The sequence below is a fragment of the Chiloscyllium punctatum genome, chromosome 29, assembly GCF_047496795.1.
Source record: "Chiloscyllium punctatum isolate Juve2018m chromosome 29, sChiPun1.3, whole genome shotgun sequence".
NCBI lineage: Eukaryota > Metazoa > Chordata > Chondrichthyes > Orectolobiformes > Hemiscylliidae > Chiloscyllium > Chiloscyllium punctatum.
In genome coordinates, this window is record NC_092767.1 from 70,254,591 (window position 1) to 70,273,562 (window position 18,972).

General features: G+C 48.6%; 1 protein-coding gene across 1 annotated transcript in view; it reads left to right on the forward strand.

Annotated features, from left to right (window-relative positions):
- Nucleotides 1–18,023, forward strand: part of LOC140454540 (RNA-binding protein Nova-1-like) — a 212,554-nt gene extending 194,531 nt beyond the window's left edge. The window contains exon 4 of the mRNA XM_072549358.1: nucleotides 12,281–18,023. Within this exon, the coding sequence (XP_072405459.1) occupies nucleotides 12,281–13,390 (1,110 nt within the window). The 3' untranslated portion in view covers nucleotides 13,391–18,023. The remainder of the gene's footprint in view (nucleotides 1–12,280) is intronic.
- Nucleotides 18,024–18,972: the final 949 nt, after the last annotated feature.

The window sequence follows — 18,972 nt, forward strand, 5'->3', positions numbered from 1 at the left end:
TCCTCATGAAGCCATCTTTGGTACAATGTACCTAGATACACATTAGAGAAATAAAGAAAAAAAATGCTTCACCGTCAACATCCTGGGGATGACCACTGACTGGAAATTGAACAGGACCAGCCATATAAATACTGTGGCGATTAACCCTGCAGTGAGTAATTACTATCCTGACTTTCTTCACTGTCACCGGGTCAAAGATCTGGAACACCCTTCCTAACAGCAGTGTGTGGTTGGGCCATTATTAAATGAACTGTAGTGACTCAAGAAGACAGTTCCACTACGCCTCCTTCAGGTGATTATTAGGAACAGGTCGGCCAGTGAAGCCCACATCCCATGACTGAATTAAAATGTAGACAAGCTGAGGGGTAGTATGAAAGCCCTACTTAGCAGGAAATTTTTTTAAAACCCTCAAATTTAGTAATCTCAGGATTAATCCTTATTTACTCAATCCAGCTTGCTCATGATTTTGAAAATCTCTTCGCAAGTTTTGAGAAGATTTGTGGCTCAGGTTGAAGTCCTGGATGTAGGTTTGCTACATTTTCAGACGTTTCGTCAATCTACTAGGTAACATCTTCAGTGGGCCTCAGACGAAGCACTGCTGAAAATTCCTGCTTGAAAATCTCTCAGATCTCCTCCTAGCCTCCTTCTCTCCAATAATCTCAACCTCTTCTCATAACTGATATTTCCACATCCAAATAACCTTTCTTGTAAATCTCATTTGCAGTCTCTCCAATTTATTCATGTTCTCTCTATGGTATATCACTAAAGTATATACAATACAATAGCCGAGGTCTTACTAATGTGATTCGTTAGGCTACTTTTGGAATACTGCATGCAGTTCTGGTCTCCTTCCTATAAGAAGGATGTTGTGAAACTTGAAAGGGTTCAGAAAGGATTTACAAGAATGTTGCCAGGGTTGGATGGTTTGAACTATAGGGAGAGGCTGAATAGGCTGGGGTTGTTTTCCCTGGAGCGTCGGAGGGTGAGGGGGGGGGAACCTCATAGAGGTTTATAAAATTATGAGAGGCATGGATAGGGTAAACAGACAAGGTCTTTTCCATGGGATGGGGGAGTCCATAACTAGAGGGCATAGGTTTAGGGTGAGAGGGGAAAGACATAAAAGGGACCTAAGGGGCAACTTTTTCACACAGACAGTGGTGTGTGTATGGAATGAGCTGCCAGAGGAAGTGGTGGAGGCTGGTACAATTACAACATTTAAAAGGCATCTGGATGGGTATATGAATAGGAAGGGGTTAGAGGGATGTGGACCAAGTGGCAAATGGCAATAGATTAGGTTAGTATATCTGGTCAGAATGGATGAGTTGGACCGAAGGGTCTTTTTCCGTGCTGTACGTCTCGATGACTCTATGACTCCAGCATCTTGTAGAAATTCAGCATCACTTCCCTGCTGTTGAACCGCAAGGTAGTTGACTCTTAATTGCCCTCTGAAATGGCCTGATAAGCCACTCAGTTCAAGGGAAATTATGAGTCAGCAACAAATTCTGATCTTGCTCATGCCCCGTGGAAGAATAACGAGAAAAATATTACTACAGTTGGGAGGGTTGGTCATTGGCATGGAAGAGCAGAAATGAAGGTACACCCAGGTGAGAGCTTGGAACAGGAGTATTAAACAATTAGCCCTCTATTAAGTAGGAGCAGTCTAAGGAGTATACAAAGACAGCTTTAGAATACATACATGTAATTACACAATTGTAGTGAATAAGGTGAGCAAGATGCAAGAATAAATAGTTACGTGGAAAGGCAAAATACTATAGATACTGGAGATCTGAAAGAAAAACAGAGTGCTGGAGAAACTGAAGAGAGAAACTGAGTTAATTGAATCAATACAATTCTTTGGAACTGAAGAGGGCTGGATGGGCTCCATACTGTTGGAAAGATGAGGAGGAACAGACAGGAAAGATGCCCAGAACAAAAGGGAAAGGGAGTATTAATCACAAAATCCCTACAGCATGGAAGAAGGCCATTTGGCCCATCGAGTCCACACCAACCTTCTGAAGAGCATCCCACTCAAATCCACCCTTTAACTCTGCATTTTCCATGGCTAATCCACCTGGCCTACACATCCCTGGACACTGTGGGCAATTTATCATGGCCAATCCACCCTAACCTGCACATCTTTGGACCGTGGGAGGAAACCCACAGGGAGAACGTGCAAACTCCACACAGACAGTTGCCCAAGGGTGGAATCAAACCTGGGTCCCTGATGCTGTGAGGCAGCAGTGCTAACCACTCAGCCACCCTGAATTATTTCTAGAAGTTCTCCATAACCAAAATGGAATTGACTTCCAATAGTCACTAGGCTTGTTGTTACATTGGGGAGAAAATGAGGACTGCAGATGCTGGAGATCAGAGCTGAAAATGTGTTGCTGGAAAAGCGCAGCAGGTCAGGCAGCATCCAAGGAGCAGGAGAATCAACGTTTCGGGCATGAGCCCTTCTTCAGGAATGAGGAGGGTGTGTCCAGCAGGCTAAGATAAAAGGTAGGGAGGAGGGACTTGGGGGAGGGGCGTTGGAAATGCGATAGGTGGAAGGAGGTCAAGGTGAGGGTGATAGACCGGAGTGGGGGTGGGGGCGGAGCGGTCAGGAAGAAGATTGCAGGTTAGGAAGGCGGTGCTGAGTTCGAGGGATTTGACTGAGACAAGGTGGGGGGGAGGCAATTTTACATTGGCAATTTTCCAGCTGGGCTGAAAGAAGACAGAAAAATTGTGACTAGTTCACCTGCAATTTTCAACCTTACTTGCACATGGGAGTAAAGGAGAAATACAGATGGAAGAGTAAATGTTAATAGCAGAAATTACCTCAGTCCTGATGAGAGTAAACTTGTGCAAATAGGATACTTTTAGTCAGGGGGTGTGTAATCAAAATGGAGGGCACAGTTCATTTTTGATCTAAATTTTAAGTAGTGTAGGTCTAGAAATGTCTGAATGGAAAATTAAGTACTGTTCCTGCAGTGTGTGTCAGGGTTTGTGTGTGTCAGGGTTTGTGTGTGTCAGGGTTTGTGTGTGTCAGGGTTTGTGTGGTGTCAGGGTTTGTGTGTGTCAGGGTTTGTGTGGTGTCAGGGTTTGTGTGTGTCAGGGTTTGTGTGGTGTCAGGGTTTGTGTGTGTCAGGGTTTGTGTGTGTCAGGGTTTGTGTGGTGTCAGGGTTTGTGTGTGTCAGGGTTTGTGTGGTGTCAGGGTTTGTGTGTGTCAGGGTTTGTGTGGTGTCAGGGTTTGTGTGTGTCAGGGTTTGTGTGTGTCAGGGTTTGTGTGGTGTCAGGGTTTGTGTGTGTCAGGGTTTGTGTGGTGTCAGGGTTTGTGTGGTGTCAGGGTTTGTGTGTGTCAGGGTTTGTGTGGTGTCAGGGTTTGTGTGTGTCAGGGTTTGTGTGGTGTCAGGGTTTGTGTGTGTCAGGGTTTGTGTGGTGTCAGGGTTTGTGTGGTGTCAGGGTTTGTGTGTGTCAGGGTTTGTGTGGTGTCAGGGTTTGTGTGGTGTCAGGGTTTGTGTGTGTCAGGGTTTGTGTGTGTCAGGGTTTGTGTGGTGTCAGGGTTTGTGTGGTGTCAGGGTTTGTGTGTGTCAGGGTTTGTGTGTGTCAGGGTTTGTGTCGTGTCAGGGTTTGTGTGTGTCAGGGTTTGTGTGGTGTCAGGGTTTGTGTGTGTCAGGGTTTGTGTGTGTCAGGGTTTGTGTGGTGTCAGGGTTTGTGTGTGTCAGGGTTTGTGTGTGTCAGGGTTTGTGTGTGTCAGGGTTTGTTGGAACACTGCAAAGGACCTAGTAGAGAAAATGACCTGGTGGCAATATAGAAAGTGTGACCAAAATAGTATGAGGACAGTGTGTTTAAAATACGAGAATGTCAACCTTCAGAACAGATAGAAAGGGAGAAAAGGGAGGTGAATTGGCAGTACTGATTAAAAGACGTTGTACTGTTTGAGGGAACTCTCTGAGGGGACAGAGGTAGACTCCCTTTAAAGCCACAGAGTTGTGCGGCGCATAAACAGACCCTTTCTACATCTTTGATTAGAGTTTAAAAGGTTTTGTGTTTACATAGCATCTCTCAAGACCACTGGTCATCCAATGTACTTTGCAGCCAATGACGTATGTATAGTCACTGTCGCAATGTGGGAAAGATGCCAGTCAATAAACCCACACCAAGATCCCACAAACAGCAATGTAAGAACAAACAGATAATCTGCTTTAGGGATGTCAATTGAGGAATAGGTGTTGGCCGAGTGCCGGGGAAAACCCCCTGCTGTTCTTCAGAATATTGCCATGAGATTGTTTACCTCCATCCGAGCGGGCAGGGTCTAGGTTTATCATCTGATGTGAAAATGACGCCTTTGCTAGTGCAGCGCTGCCGCAGTATTGCATTGCTTGTGTCAGCCTGGTTTGCTGTTCTCAAGCACTGCAATGAATCTTGAACCCAGAGACTTGAAATACAGAGTAATGTTGCCAATTGTGCCACCGCTGATATAGGAGAAGCAGAATGGGTAAAATCACACCACTGGCGTATTTAATAAGCATGAGGAAGATCAAGGAGCAAATCTGCAGGGAAATTGTAGCAAAGTGGGTGGCTCAGTGGTTAGCACTGCTGCCTCACGGCACCAGAGACTGGGTTAAATTCTACTCTCAGGTGATTGTGTATTCATGATTTGGAGACATTAGTGTTGGACTGGGGTGTACAAAGTTAAAAATCACACACCACCAGGTTATAGTGCTTCCATATAAACCTGGTGGACTATAACCTGGTGTTGTGTGATTTTTAACTTTGTAACTGTGTGGAGTTTGCACATTCTCCCCGTGTCTGCGTGGGTTTCCTCCGGGCGCTCCAGTTTCCTCTCACAATCCAAAGATGTGCAGGTTCGGCCATAGGAAATTGCCCATTGTGTCCGGGGTTGTGCAGGCTAGGTAGGTTAGCCATGGGAATGCAGGGTTACAGGGATGGGATGGGATGCTCTTTGGAAGATTGGTGTGGACTCGATGGGCAGAATGGCCTGCTTCCGCACTGTAGGGATTCCATGATACATGCAAGAACTATAGGGTGATATTTAACTGATATATGTCCCTCAACCAACATCACTAAAACAATATCTAGCCAATTGCTGTTTCTGGGAACTTGCTGCGTGGCCATTGACTGGTGCATTTTTGACAATTAAACTTCAAAAAAAAACATTTCACAGGCTGTAATATGCTGTGGGGCAATATAAGATGCTTAGAGGGTTTTAGATTAGATTCCCTACAGTGTGGAAACAGGCCCTTCGGCCCAACAAGTCCACACCGACACTCCGAAGAGTAACTCACCCAGACCCATTCCCCTACATCTCACACTACGGGCAATTTAGCATGGCCAATTCACCTAACCTGCACATTTTTGGACTGTGGGAGGAAACCGGAGCACCCAGAGGAAACCCACACAGACACGGGGAGAGTGTGCAAACTCCACACAGACAGTTGCCTGAGGCAGGAATTGAACCCAGGTCTCTGGCGCTGTGAGGCAGCAGTGCGAACCACTGAGCCACCGTGCTGCCCCAGGTAGTTGAGGAGAGGTTGTTTCCACTCCTGGCAGAGTCTATGACCAGAGTAAGGAGTTGCCCTTTAAGACAGATGAGGAGGAAGTTCTTCTATTGAAGGTGGGGCATCTGTGGAACTCTTTACAATCGAGGGGCTATCGAGGCTGCATAGTTCAATAGGTTCAATGCTGAGGTAGATTTTTAATCAGGAAAGGAATCAAGGCTTCTGGAGAAAAGTCGAGGATTAAGAAATCAGCAATGATCTCATTAAATGGCAAAATAAACTTGATGTGTTGAAAATTCTCCACTTGCTCCTATGTCTCATAAACAGACGCTTTGTGCACCAGTCCATGCTAAGCATAATCCTAAACCAAACCTTCTTGACATTGCTTCCCACCATTGTGTTCAATAACCCTCCAACATTTCCTGATAATCCGGATATCTCACACACTGTTAACTGCCTGGTGGTGTTTATTCCTGGGGGTGAGTGAGGATCTGGAACTCTCTCTGCCCTTGCTCATTCGGAATGTCGCCTACTCCCCCTGGAGGCAGCAACTTTTTCCATGATGAGCTTCCCCATCATCTCCGAGCTCTCAGGGTAAGGTCCAGTGTCTCCCTTGTCCTCGGCAGTTACAAAAACTCTTCTTATCACGGACACCTCATTGTCTCACTGTCCCGGAAATTAGCGCGTTCCAAACCCCGGGCAGGGTAAACGTTGCGAGGATTCTCGGACTAGAATCACTCTCTGTTGAATTTCAAAGTGGCCACACTTGGTTTCTGAGGGGGAGTTAGAATGGGACACTTGCTCACCATAAACACAAATACTCTCCCCTGATGCATGGCAGATGTGGGAGGGAAAGGAGATGAGGGCAGCTCAATGGATACCTCTGTGCTGTCAACTCAGTGCACCCTTTCACCCAGTGTCCTCCCTACGATGGGAATCCCTGCTCGGTTGAAAGAGGCTTTTTTTTTCAAAGTAGTTACTTTGTAGGAGGGTAAGGGTCGGTGGTCAGTCAGATCCAAGGCACTGAAGCATGTGGGTTGTCCATGAATCTCCTCATGGTACTGGCAGTAGGGTCTTCAATTCCGACCCTCGGTGCTAAACACCAACCCAGCACCCCCACACCTCTACGTGTGTAAGTAGTTCTGGCTAGAGAAAAAAAGACTTGCATTCATGGCTTCATCCAGAGGCTCACTGATGATGTTCCCTAGTATGGTGATGAAACGTCTGAAAATGAACCTTCCAGCTCGGCGAGCAAACCTACACCCAGAGACTTGCATTGATCCAAAGATGTGTAGGTTCAGGTGCATTGGCCATACTGAATTGCCCTCTAGTGTCTAGGATGTGCAGACTAGGTGGGTTAGCTATGGGCAATTTGTAGTTAGATTAGATTAGATTACTTCGTGTGGAAACAGGCCCTTCGGCCCAACAAGTCCACACTGACCCGCTGAAGCGCAACCCACCCAGATCCATTCCCCTACATTTACCCCTTCACCTAACACTACGAGCAATTTAGCATGGCCAATCCACCTAACCTGCACATTTTTGGATTGTGGGAGGAAACCAGAGCACCCGGAGGAAATCCACGCAGACACTTACAGCGATTTTGGGGGGGGGGAGGGGTGGGACATCCTTTGGAGTGTCAGCATGGACTCACACCCCCCTCCCCACACACACACTGTAGGGATTCTATGATTCTTTCACAACCACAAGGGGGTCCAAAGCAATTTGCTATCAATGAATTAGCATTTGAAGCCTAGTCACTGTTATAATGTCAAGAATGTAGTTGCAAATTTGTTCAGAGCAAACGAACAGCAATGTGACAAAGACTCAGATCAACCGGGTTTTTTTAGGAACATTGCTCTGAGAGAAGTATTAATGAGATCACTGGGGATAGTTCCTCCGTTTGACTGTAAAATGATGTATGTGGAACCATTGGGTTCACCGGATAGAAGGCAGAAGCAGATTTAGTTTTTACACCTGATTGAAAAGACAGCACCTTTGGCAGTGCAGCACTTCCTTAGTACTCCAGGGAAAATTCTGGCCTGCCAAAAGTCTGGAATGGGGCTACAACTCACAGACTTTAGACTCCAGAATAGAAGCTGTACCCACTGAGCAACATAGTCAAGGGGAGGCTCCAAGATGATCATGTGAGGCAGGAGTAGGCCACTGAACATCTCCAACTTGCTCTGCCTTTCAATAATAAGATTATGGCTGACCTGATTATAACCTTTCACTCCGTTGCTGATCAAGAACCTAGCCACCTTGCGCCTGCCTGTGTGGAGTTTGCACCTTCTCTCTGTGTCTGCGTGGGTGTGCGCTGGTTTCCTCCTATAGTCCAAAGATGAGCAGGTTAGGTGGATTGACCATGCTAAATTGTACAGGTTACAAAGCTAAAAATCACACAACGCCAGGCTATAGTCCAACAGGTTTAATTGGAAGCACACTAGCTTTCGGAGCGATGCTCTTTCATCAGGTGATTGTCCGTGAATTGTCCAAATGATTGTACAGGTTAGGTTGGTTAGCCATGGGAAATACAGAGGTGGGGGGTGAGACTGGATGAGATCCTCTTTGGAGGGTCATTGTGGACTTGATGGGCCAAATGGCCTGCTTCCATACTAGGGAAACTATGATACCTTTTGAGGAAGAGTTCCCATATCTCTGAGAGAGGGAAAAAAAGGTCTACTTCTCTTTGTTTTAACTGGGGGAGCCCTGACTTTTAAACAGCAACCTGTAGTTCTAGATCCTCCAAAAGGAAAACTTCCACATCTACCCTCTGGATTTTACACATTGTGATCAAATTGCCTCTTCCTCTTCTAACATTCAGCCCCTTGAACTTTTCTCATAAGACAATCTGTCCTTTCTAGGTTTTAACCTAGTAAACTGTTCTTGACTTGCTTCCAATGTATTGTATCCTTTCATGAAAAAGGTGACCAGTGCTGTGCAGTGCTTCAGATGTGGTCTTACTAGTGCCCACTATAACTGAAATATAACTTCCCTATTATGTATTCAATTGCCCCCTTCCCACCTATATGATACCATTCTTTGAATATTTCTGATTACTTGCTGTACCTGTATTGCAAACCCATTATGATTCATGCAAGGAGTAGGGCATGTTCTGAGCAATTAGGATAGGCTGGGACTTTTTTTCACCGGAGCTTAGGAGGTTAGAAGGGTGACTTTATTGAGTTTTCTCTAATTGTGAGGAGTTATAGATAAGGTGAAGAGCACGTGCCTTTTGCCTAGGGTGGGGGGATTTCAAGACTAGGGGGCATATTTTTAAGGTGAGAGGAGAAAGATTTTAAAAAGACATGAGGGACATTTTTTGAAAGCAGAGCGGTTGGAGGATGGAAGGAACTGCCAGAGAAAGTGGTACAGTTTGCAGGTACAGTTACAGCATTTAAAAGATATTTGGATAAGTTCATAATTTTTTTTTAAATTGCCTGGAGAGATATAGACCAAGAGCAGTCAGGTGAAACTAGTTTAATTTGGGATTATAGGTCGGCATGGACTGGCTGGGCCGAAGGGTCCATTTGCATGCTGTATGACTCTGATTAAATTCATTCCTGAAGGATTTGTCACATGATAGTCCCTCTTGCTCCAGCCATTGGTCAGCAGATACACTAATCTTTATGATGTAAGGCCTTCGTACACCAATCAGAAAGCACAAAGACACTTTACATAATGGACTGTCAGTCAAAAACCTTTGAGCCCCCTCCAATTTACAACATTTTTACAGCTAATAAAGATGGTCATTTTACAGATGGTCAAAGAAACAGAGACAAACACAATCACTTTAATGTCACAATTTATTTTGTCCCCCAGGGGTTGCACAGAGCAATGAACCAGAGATTTCTTTTTGTTCTGTAGCTCTTTCATAGGTTGTGACCAGCATCCCTAACCTGCTTGCACCACTGCAGTACACGTGGATGTAGGACACACACACTGCATCGAGAAAACAGATTCATAGAAAACAGGAGGCCATTCGGCCCTTCAATCCTGCTCTGCCACTCAGTATAACCATGGCTGACCCCTATTTGAATGCTTTCTCCCCATACCCTTTGATGCCTCAGGGCCGCTTTCCCCACTCCTCCCCCCTAAGCACTGAGGATCCTGTCCCTGATGCTTCCAAACCTTGAAAGAAAACCTGTCTCTTTCTTGAATATATGCAATGACTTGGCCTGCAAGGTCTTCTGTGGTAGAGAACTCCACAGGTTCACTACTCTGAGTGAAGAAAATAGTCCTCTACTCAGTCTGAAATTGTCTACCCAATGTCCTAAGAATAGGAGTCCTCTGGTTCTAGAGTCCCCAGTCAGGGAAAACATCCTTCCTCTATCCAATCTGTCCAGCCCTGTTCGAATTTTGTACATTTCAATCAGATTCCTATTTCATCCTTCTAAATTCTCGTGAATACAGGACCAGTTGAATCAGTCTCTCCTCATAGCATAGTGCTGCCATCTCTAATTGCAGGATTTTAACCCGGCAACACTGAAGAAATGGCGATATATTTTCAAGTCAGGGTGGTGAGTACAGGAGAGGAATGCATAGGTGATGTTCTGCTGCCTTTGTGTTTGTAGGTGGATGAGGTTGGAAGGTGTTGGAGGACTCTGAGTGAGTTACTGCTGTGCACCCTGTCGGTTTACACACTGCTGTCCCTGTACATCAGAGGCTGGGTCAGTGTTTATTGCTCATCCCAAGCTGCCATTCTTGAACCGCTGCTATCCATTTAATGTAGATTGACCCACAATGACATTGAGGAGGAAGCGCCAGGATTTTGACCCAGTGACAGTGAAGGAACAGCAATATTTTTCCAAGTCAGGGTTGAGTGTTGCTGAGAGGACAATGTGTAGGTGGTGTCAGTTCCCCTGTATTTGATGCGCTTGTACGAGAGGTCCGGAAGGTGATGTCAGTTCAATTTCCTGGGAATGCAATTTCAATTTTTCGGAGATGGTCCAATGCTGAAGGGTTGGCAGCCCCCAAAAGTTAAGCGCTACCCAGAGGCCTCATGGCTATGTCTGGAAATGTGCTAAAGGAAGGGAAGAAGTCACGTGGGAAAGAAACCCCGAGGATCTGCATGGTCACGCCAGGTGGTCTGCCAAGGAAAGGAAAAATTTGGGGCTGGAAAGGTACCCTGGGGGTCCTCATTACTGAGGGGAAAGGAGTCACGTGGGGAATGCTGCCCTGAGGCATCATGACCACACCTGGGCTTAGGGAAGGAGTCACATGGGATAGCTGCCTTTAAGATCCTCATAACCACACCTTAAAGTGTCCTGGGGGGGGGGGGGGGGGGGGGGCGGGGAGGGGGAGGGAAGGAGTCACATAGGAAAGCTGGCCTGAGGCTCGTCATGAGCAGACTTGGGTCTCACCGTCCAGGTCTGCTGAGGGGAAGGTTAGGGAAGAAGTCACGTGAGAAAGCTACCTTTGGTCACACCTGGAGGTCTGTGAAGGGGAGGGAAGTAGTTACATGGGAAAGCTGGCCAGAGGCTTCTCCTGGTCATACCCAAGCCTCTGCCGACGGACAGAAGGAGTCACATGGGAGAGCTGCCCCCACCCCCGGGCACACTTGGGCTTGATGGTCCAAATCTGCTGAGAAAAATGTAAGGGAAGAAGTCACATGGGAAAGGCGCCCTGAGAATCCTCATAGTCATTACTTAGATCTCACAGTAGAGGTCTGCCAAGGAGCCAATAGCCATACAGGGAAGCTGCCAGGAGGTTTATACAATCACGAGGGGCATGGATAAGGTCTTTTCTCTGGGGTTGGGGAGTCCAGAACAAGAGGGCAAAGGTTTACGATGAGAGAGGAAAGATTTAAAAGGGATCTCAGAGCAACATTTTCATACAGAAGGTGGTAGTGTATGGAATGAGCTTTCAGAGGAAGTGGTGGAGGCTGGTACAATTACAACATTTAAAAGGCACCTGGATGGGTACATGATTAGGAAGGGTTTGGAGGGATATGGGCCAAGTGCTGGCAAATGGGACTAGATTAATTTAGGATATCTGGTTGGCGTGGATGAGTTGTTTCCTCGATGTACATCTTTTGAGGGAATGGAAGGAGTCCCAATGGAATGCTGGGGCCTGTGGATCTTGGTGATGGGGGGGAAGAGGAAGCAGTCCCATAGGAATGATGAGGCCTGTGGGATCCTGATGATGGTGGGGAAAGGGAAGGAGTCCCATGAGAATGCTGGGACCTGTGGGATCCTGGTAATGGTGGGGAAAGGGAAGGAGTCCCATGGGAATGCTGGGACTTGTGGATCTTGGTGTGGAGGGGAAAGGGAAGGAGAAGGAGTCCCATAGGAAAGCTGAGGCCTGTGGGTTCCTGGTGATGGTGGGGAAAGGGAAGGAGTTCCATGGGAATGCTGGGACCTGTGGAATCCTGGTGATGGTGGGGAAGGGGAAGGAGTCCCATGGGAATGCTGGGACCTGTGGAATCCTGGTGATGGTGGGGAAGGGGCAGGAGTCCCATGGGAATGCTGGGACCTGTGGAATCCTGGTGTGGAGGGGAAAGGGAAGGAGAAGGATTCCCATAGGAAAGCTGAGGCCTGTGAGATCCTGATGATGGTGGGGAAAGGGAAGGAGTCCCATATGAATGATGAGCCGTGTGGATCCTGGTGATGGGGAAATGGAAGGAGTCCCATAGGAATGATGAGCCCTGTGGATCCTGGTGATGGGGAAATGGAAGGAGTCCCATAGGAATGCTGGGACCTGTGGGATCCTGGTGATGGTGGGGAAGGGGAAGGAGTCCCATGGGAATTTCTAACTGGAGCCCTCGCTGTGTGTTGCAGGCGAAGCTGATTGTGCCCAACAGCACGGCGGGCCTAATCATCGGCAAAGGCGGCGCAACGGTGAAGGCGGTGATGGAGCAGTCTGGGGCCTGGGTGCAGCTCTCGCAGAAGCCCGAGGGCATCAACCTGCAGGAGCGGGTGGTGACGGTGAGCGGCGAGGCCGAGCAGAACCGCAAGGCGGTCGAGCTGATCGTGCAGAAGATCCAGGAGGACCCGCAGAGCGGCAGCTGCCTCAACATCAGCTACGCCAACATCTCGGGCCCGGTGGCGAACTCCAACCCGACCGGCTCGCCGTACGCCAACTCCGCCGAGGTGCTGCCGGCGGCGGCGGCGGCGGCGGCAGCAGCGGCGGCTTCAGCGGCGGGCCTGCTGGGCCACGCCAACCTGGCGGGGGTGGCGGGCTTTGCGGGAGGGGGAGGAGGCGGCGGAGGCGGAGGCGGCGGAGGAGGAGGCGGAGGCCTGTCGGGCTTCACCGGCAACGACCTGCTGGCCATCAGCTCGGCCTTGAACACGCTGGCGAGCTACGGCTACAACACCAACTCGCTGGGCCTGGGCCTCAACCCGGCCACCGCCACCGGGGTCCTGGCGGCGGTGGCGGCCAGCGCCAATCCGGCCGCCGCCGCCGCCGCCAACCTTCTGGCCTCCTACGCCAACGAGGCCTCGGCGGCGGGAGGCGGAGGAGGAGGCGGCGGGGGAGGCGGCAACCCGGGCAACGCGGTGGGTACCTTCTCGCTGGGCTCCCTGGCAGCCGCCACCAACGGCTACTTCGGCGCGGCGGCGGCGGCGGCGGCGTCCCCGCTGGCGGCCGGCTCCATCTTGGCCGCCGAGAAGCTGGGCGACGCCTCCAAGGACGTGGTGGAGATCGCGGTGCCCGAGAACCTGGTGGGCGCCATCTTGGGCAAAGGCGGGAAGACGCTGGTCGAGTACCAGGAGTTGACTGGCGCCCGCATTCAGATCTCCAAAAAGGGCGAGTTTATCCCCGGCACCAGGAACCGCAAGGTGACCATCACCGGCACCGCGGCCGCCACCCAGGCCGCGCAGTATTTAATCAGCCAGAGGATCACCTACGAGCAAGGCGTCCGAGCCGCCAACCTCCAGAAAGTCGGTTAGTTTACAACAACAACCACCGCCAACCGCCACCACCAACAACCAAGTCAACAACAAGAACAACAAACCAAACGAGGTGCCGAAACAGAAAGACAGGTTTCCGTTTTTCTTTTCTAAGAACTGAAAGGGGCTTATATAAGTACTTGATTCTAATTAAAACGTCTTGTATTAATATATTATATGACAATGTCAGAGATCTGTGTATATGTAAATAATGTTTACCACTTGTTTCCATGGAAACCACTTCTTTTCTCAATCTTTTCTCCCCAATTTTGTTTTCCCCCATCTCCTTCTCTCTCCCCCCAATCCCCCATCTCCTTCTCTCTCCCCCCAATCTCCCAACTCCTTTTCTCTCTCCCCCCAATCCCCCATATCCCCCATCTCCCCATCTCCTTTTCTCTCCCCCCACTTGCCCCATCTCTTTCGCTCTTCCCCATCTCTCTCTTTTCCTCCATCCCATCTCTTTCTCTCTTCCCCCTATTTCTTACTCCCCCACCCCCCATCCTTCTCTCTTCCCCTACCCCCTTCCCCCGATCCCCATCTCTTTTTCTCTCTCTGTCATTCCCTACCCCCCATCTCTTTCTCTCTTCCCCTACCCCCATCTCTTTCTCTCTTCCCTTACCACCCCATCTCTTTCTCTCTCTCTCCCCCACCCCATCTCCTTGTCTCTCCCCCCCCCCCCATCTCTTTCTCTCTTCCCAATCTCTCTCTTTTCCTCCACCCCATCACTTTCTCCCCCAACCCCATCTCTTTCTCCCCCACCCCTTCTCTTTCTCTCTTCCCCAATCCTGCAGTCCCCATTGTGGTCCTTTTGGACTTGACCCAGCTGTTAGCCTCAGACAGACAGTCAGTTACTGTCTGAGGCCAAAGCGGGATGGTATGCTGGTGAGCTTGAAATGACCTCTTCCGCCACCCCCTCCCCCCTCAACTCTTCTCTTTTTTACACCTGTCCCCAAACTATCCCACTCTCCTCTCTCCCCGAGATCCCCTCTTCTCTCCCCATCACCCTCCTCTCCTCTCCCCCAACCCTGCTTGCTTGCCCTCCCCTCTCCCCGTCTTAACCCTCCTCTCTCCCTGAAACCTGCCCTGCTCTTTCCCTGTCACCCCGTCTCTGTGCCCGCCCTCCTTTCACCCCATCCTCTCCTCCTCTCTCCCCGTCGCCCTCAATCCCTCCTGTCTCCTCATCCAACCCTCTTCCCATCCAACCCCCACTCCTTTCTCCCCATCACCCTCCTCACCTACCCTCCCTCTGTCCAACCCTCCTCTGTCCTGACTGCCACCCTCCACGGTCTCCCCGACCTGCCCCCCGCTCCCCCCCCCCCACCATCACACCCTCCTCTCTTCCTGTCTGCCTGTCTTCTTTCCCCATTCCCATACTACCCCCTTTCTTTCTCCATCACCGCATCCCGTCTCTGTTCCAACTCACCCCATATCTCCATCCACACCCCCCATTCCCTTATCCCCATCCCCTTTTTCTCTTCCTTCCCCATCCCTCCTCTGCCCACTAGCTTCCCGATTACCTGTAAACTTGGCGTCTCCAGTTAGGGATGTATTCCTGGGTGTTCTATCACGGGTCCTGCCCTCTCTAGTGGCCCAACACCACATTGCTCCTGCTATTGTTAGGTTGGCACATCCGTCATGGTGTCGCTTTGCCTTTTAATCCCTGTTGGACAGGCGAACAAACCTTTCAACCCATATGCCCCGTCAAATGTCCTCAATTGCCCCCATCCCTGACATTTTTATTGTTTGTGAGTTAAAGGGGTTAACAAGATGAGAGAAGCAAAACGCACAATGTCCCTAAGGAGATGGTTATTCCTGAGATTCGCTCAGAGCAAGGTTCAGGGGGGAATCCTCGGAGACTCCAGGGCAATCCTGGAGGAGTTGGCAATTTTGCTGTTCATCCCAATCTAATGGCAATGTGAAGATGCTAGGACTACTTATCGAATTCAAAGTTTTGAGTAAAACGTCACTTTTTTTATTCCCGGGTGTTGTAGGGAAAAAAAAGCTTTGGGAAACGGGTGCTTAACCTCTTACGGGAGAGCTTCTGGGCTCTGTCAGCCCAGTTTGCAGACCCTGAATGGATTTTCACAAAACTGAGAGTTAAAAACGATTAGCAAAATTGACCAGGCTGGAGGTCTTTTGTCTGGAAAAGAGTTGGTTGGCATGTGACCTGATCACAGCCTTTTAAAATTGTGGAAGAATTTGGTGGGCCATGTGTTAGGATCTCAAATCTAGAGTCAACAGTGCGAAAGGAAGCCACGAGCACCCATCTTCACTCTGATTCTTTGAAAGAACGATCCTGTTTAGACTCTCATTTTTGCCCAAAACTGCAAACTAAGGGGAGGCGTCACTGTAAGATAGTAGCTGATATATTCAGGTGATAATTCAGGGAGAACTTCATCGGCCAGAGACCAGTAAGAATGTGGGACTGGCTGCCACAGGGAGCGATAACATAGTCTCAATGTATTTAAGGCAAAGATAGATAAACGTACAAGGGTGAAAGAAGCAGGTGCAGAAATTGCTGTAAAAACTCAGCAGGTCTGGCAACATCTGTGGAGAGAAATCGGAGTGAAAGCTTTGGGTCCAATGACCCCTCCTCTGAACTGAAAGAACTAGGAGGTTATGTTGCTAGGGTGAGTTGGGAGATGGGTAGGAGGAGGTTGGCTTTGTGATCTGATCTGTCCTCCCACTCAGGCCTTTGTGAATGGAGGTGGAATTTGGATAATAGATCCATGTCAATCGGCTCCGTAAAAACAATGAGTGCACAATGAGACCGCAGTGAGAACATTCCTTCTGCAAAGGATAAACAAACCCGGCCTATCTAAATTATGACTGACTCAGTTTCCTATTGGTTCTCTCAATTTTTTTTTAATCATCAGGCATTTATCCAAATTGTCTTTTCAACCCATTCGCACTTCAGTGTCCTTGGAGTCAACAAGTCGAGACTTAACATTTCCAACATCAAACGTGCTGCACTAACTAGGAATAAATTTACAATCGCAACACACTGCACCCTCACTATAAGATCCTCAGTTGGAACACTCTCTCTGTTACACTGATCCTCAGTATGGCAATCTCTGTTATTATACTCCCTTTGACACAGTAGCTCTTTTTGTGAAACCATCAAGTATAATCATAGAATCCCTCCAGTATGGAAGCAGGCCATTCAGCCCATCAAGTCCACCAATAACCCTCTGAAGAGCATCCTGCTCTCATAAACTTGCATTTCCCCATGGCTAATCCACTTAGCCTGCACAGTGTGGGTAATTTTAGCACAGCCAATTCACCCTAACCTGCACATCTTTGGACAGTGGAAGGAAACCAGAGCACACCCACTCAGACACAGGGAGAATGTACAAACTACACACTGACAGTTGCCCAAGGGTAGAATCGATTCCTTGTTCCAGGTGCTGTGCAGCAGCAGTGCTGACCACTGAGCCATTGTGCCACCCCACACCTCTGTTTAAGACTCTCAGTTATAAAACTTTCTGTCATAACACTGACCCTTCATGTATGACTGTCATATTACTCTGTTGCCTTACTCAAACCACATGCTATTTGAACAGTTTAATGTAATCTATACTTCAATCATTCCAACAGCCACCAAAGCAAGAAAAATGTATCTCAGTTGTTTGACTGAATCCCCCTTGTGTGATTATGCCTGTATTTTTCTATTGACACACTCTATGGGGTGTAGAGACATTCTTGAACTATGGGGAGCACCCAGATCACATCTGAATCTCACCACACAAGGAGGCATCATCCCCCGACCATTAAATCAAACAACCTACAGACAAGATATAGATTTGTACCTGGTACACTGACACATCTTGGGAAAAAACTAGAGTCTGCAAGTCCATAAGCTGACAGAGGAAGCTGTACTAAGCCAAGTTGCAGAGGTGCCAGTGTTGGACTGGAGTGGACAAAGTTAGAGGTCACACGACACCAGGTTATAGTCCGACAGGTTTGTTTGAAATCACAAGCTTTCGGAGCGCTGCTCCTTCATCAGGTGGAGTGGATTCAAATAAACCTTTTGGACTATAACTTGGTGTTGTGTGAATTCTGACATAGTTACCCAAGCCTGAGAGTCCATTAGCTGACAGCTAGGTATTCTGCAGGGGTCTGACAGGATAGACATTGAAGAGTGTGTTTTGTGAGTGTTGGGGAATCTGGAACATGGGAGTACAGTCTCGGGATAGGGGCTGACTGTTTAGGACTGAGCTGAGGAGGAAACTCTTCAATCGGTCTTGTGGGCCTTTGGAATTCTCCACCCTGGATGGTTGGGGAAGCTCTGTCATTAAATATGTTCAGGGCTGGGGTGAAAAGATGTTTGGGAATCAAGGGAATGGGGAGTGGATGAGAAAGTGGATTTCAAGCCCCCATTTGGCCGTTACCTGTATTGAATGGCAGAGTAGACTTTGATGGTCTCCTTTTCTTGTGTTCTCCTCCCTGAGGTCTCCAGATTAACGTATGGCATTTACCGGCTGGCCTTCCTCAACGCACAATTCCCTTGCCAGCTTCAAGGAGAAGACTCTTTCCTATCTCGCATTCCTTGATTTCTTCCCACATAATATCAATTCACTATTTGAGTTGGTCTCCTGGGACTGAGTCATGAGACTTGGAGGTGTCTGTTGGGTGGGGGGAGGGGGGGGGTGCGCGGGTGGCCGGGGGAGTTGGTGTTTGTGTCTTGCCTGCCTTTACCTTTCTCCCTGTTACCTGGTTCAGTCTGATTTGATCCCCTCCATCTCATTCACTAGTACAGTACCTTCAACATTGCTCTATTTTGCCACAAGCTGTGACCTATATCTTGTCCCGAGACTGACATTATCCTGGCAGGGGTAGTTAATTATAGATCCTCAAACATCTTGAGTGTATTTCTCTGTTTTGTTTGTCTGCATATCATATGAAAGCCTGTTGGGAAGGTGGAGCAAAGGCTTGGGACTTGATGAAGTGCTGCAGCCTCAAGAGGGGTGCAGCAGTGAGAGAGAGAGAGAGAGAGTGAGACATAGAAAATAGATGCAGGAGTAGGCCATTCGATCCTTCGAGCCTGCACCACCATTCAATATGATCGTAGCTGATCATGCAATCTCAATGTCCCACTCGTGCTTTCTCTCCATGGCTCTTACTCCCTTCAGCGGCAAGGGCCACCTCCAGTGTATATACCTAAACAAACTGGCCCCAACAGTTTCCTGTGGGAGAGAATTCCACAGGTTTACAACTCTTGAGTGAAAGATTTCTTCCTCACCTCAGTCCTGAATTGCTTATCCCTTATCTCTTTATTCTTAGACTGTGAACTTAGATGTAATGGGGAATTGTTGCTTCCACAGGTGGGGATCCAGAAGGAGGCAAGAAGATATCTTGTTTTGACTTCATCCTCTTCTAGACCCTGTCCTCCCCTACCTCCTCCTCAGTCTGAGCTCCCACGCACTCTCCCTTTGGTGATTTGGATGCTTCCAGGTCAACATTGAGGCTGCCAATTGGCTTTCCCATGTTAACAGTATATTGGGGGCATTCTGGACCCTGCTATCCAGTCGCATTGTGTGCATAACTTTCTGCCCCTTTTGGTCAGGTGCCGCTAGTGTCGC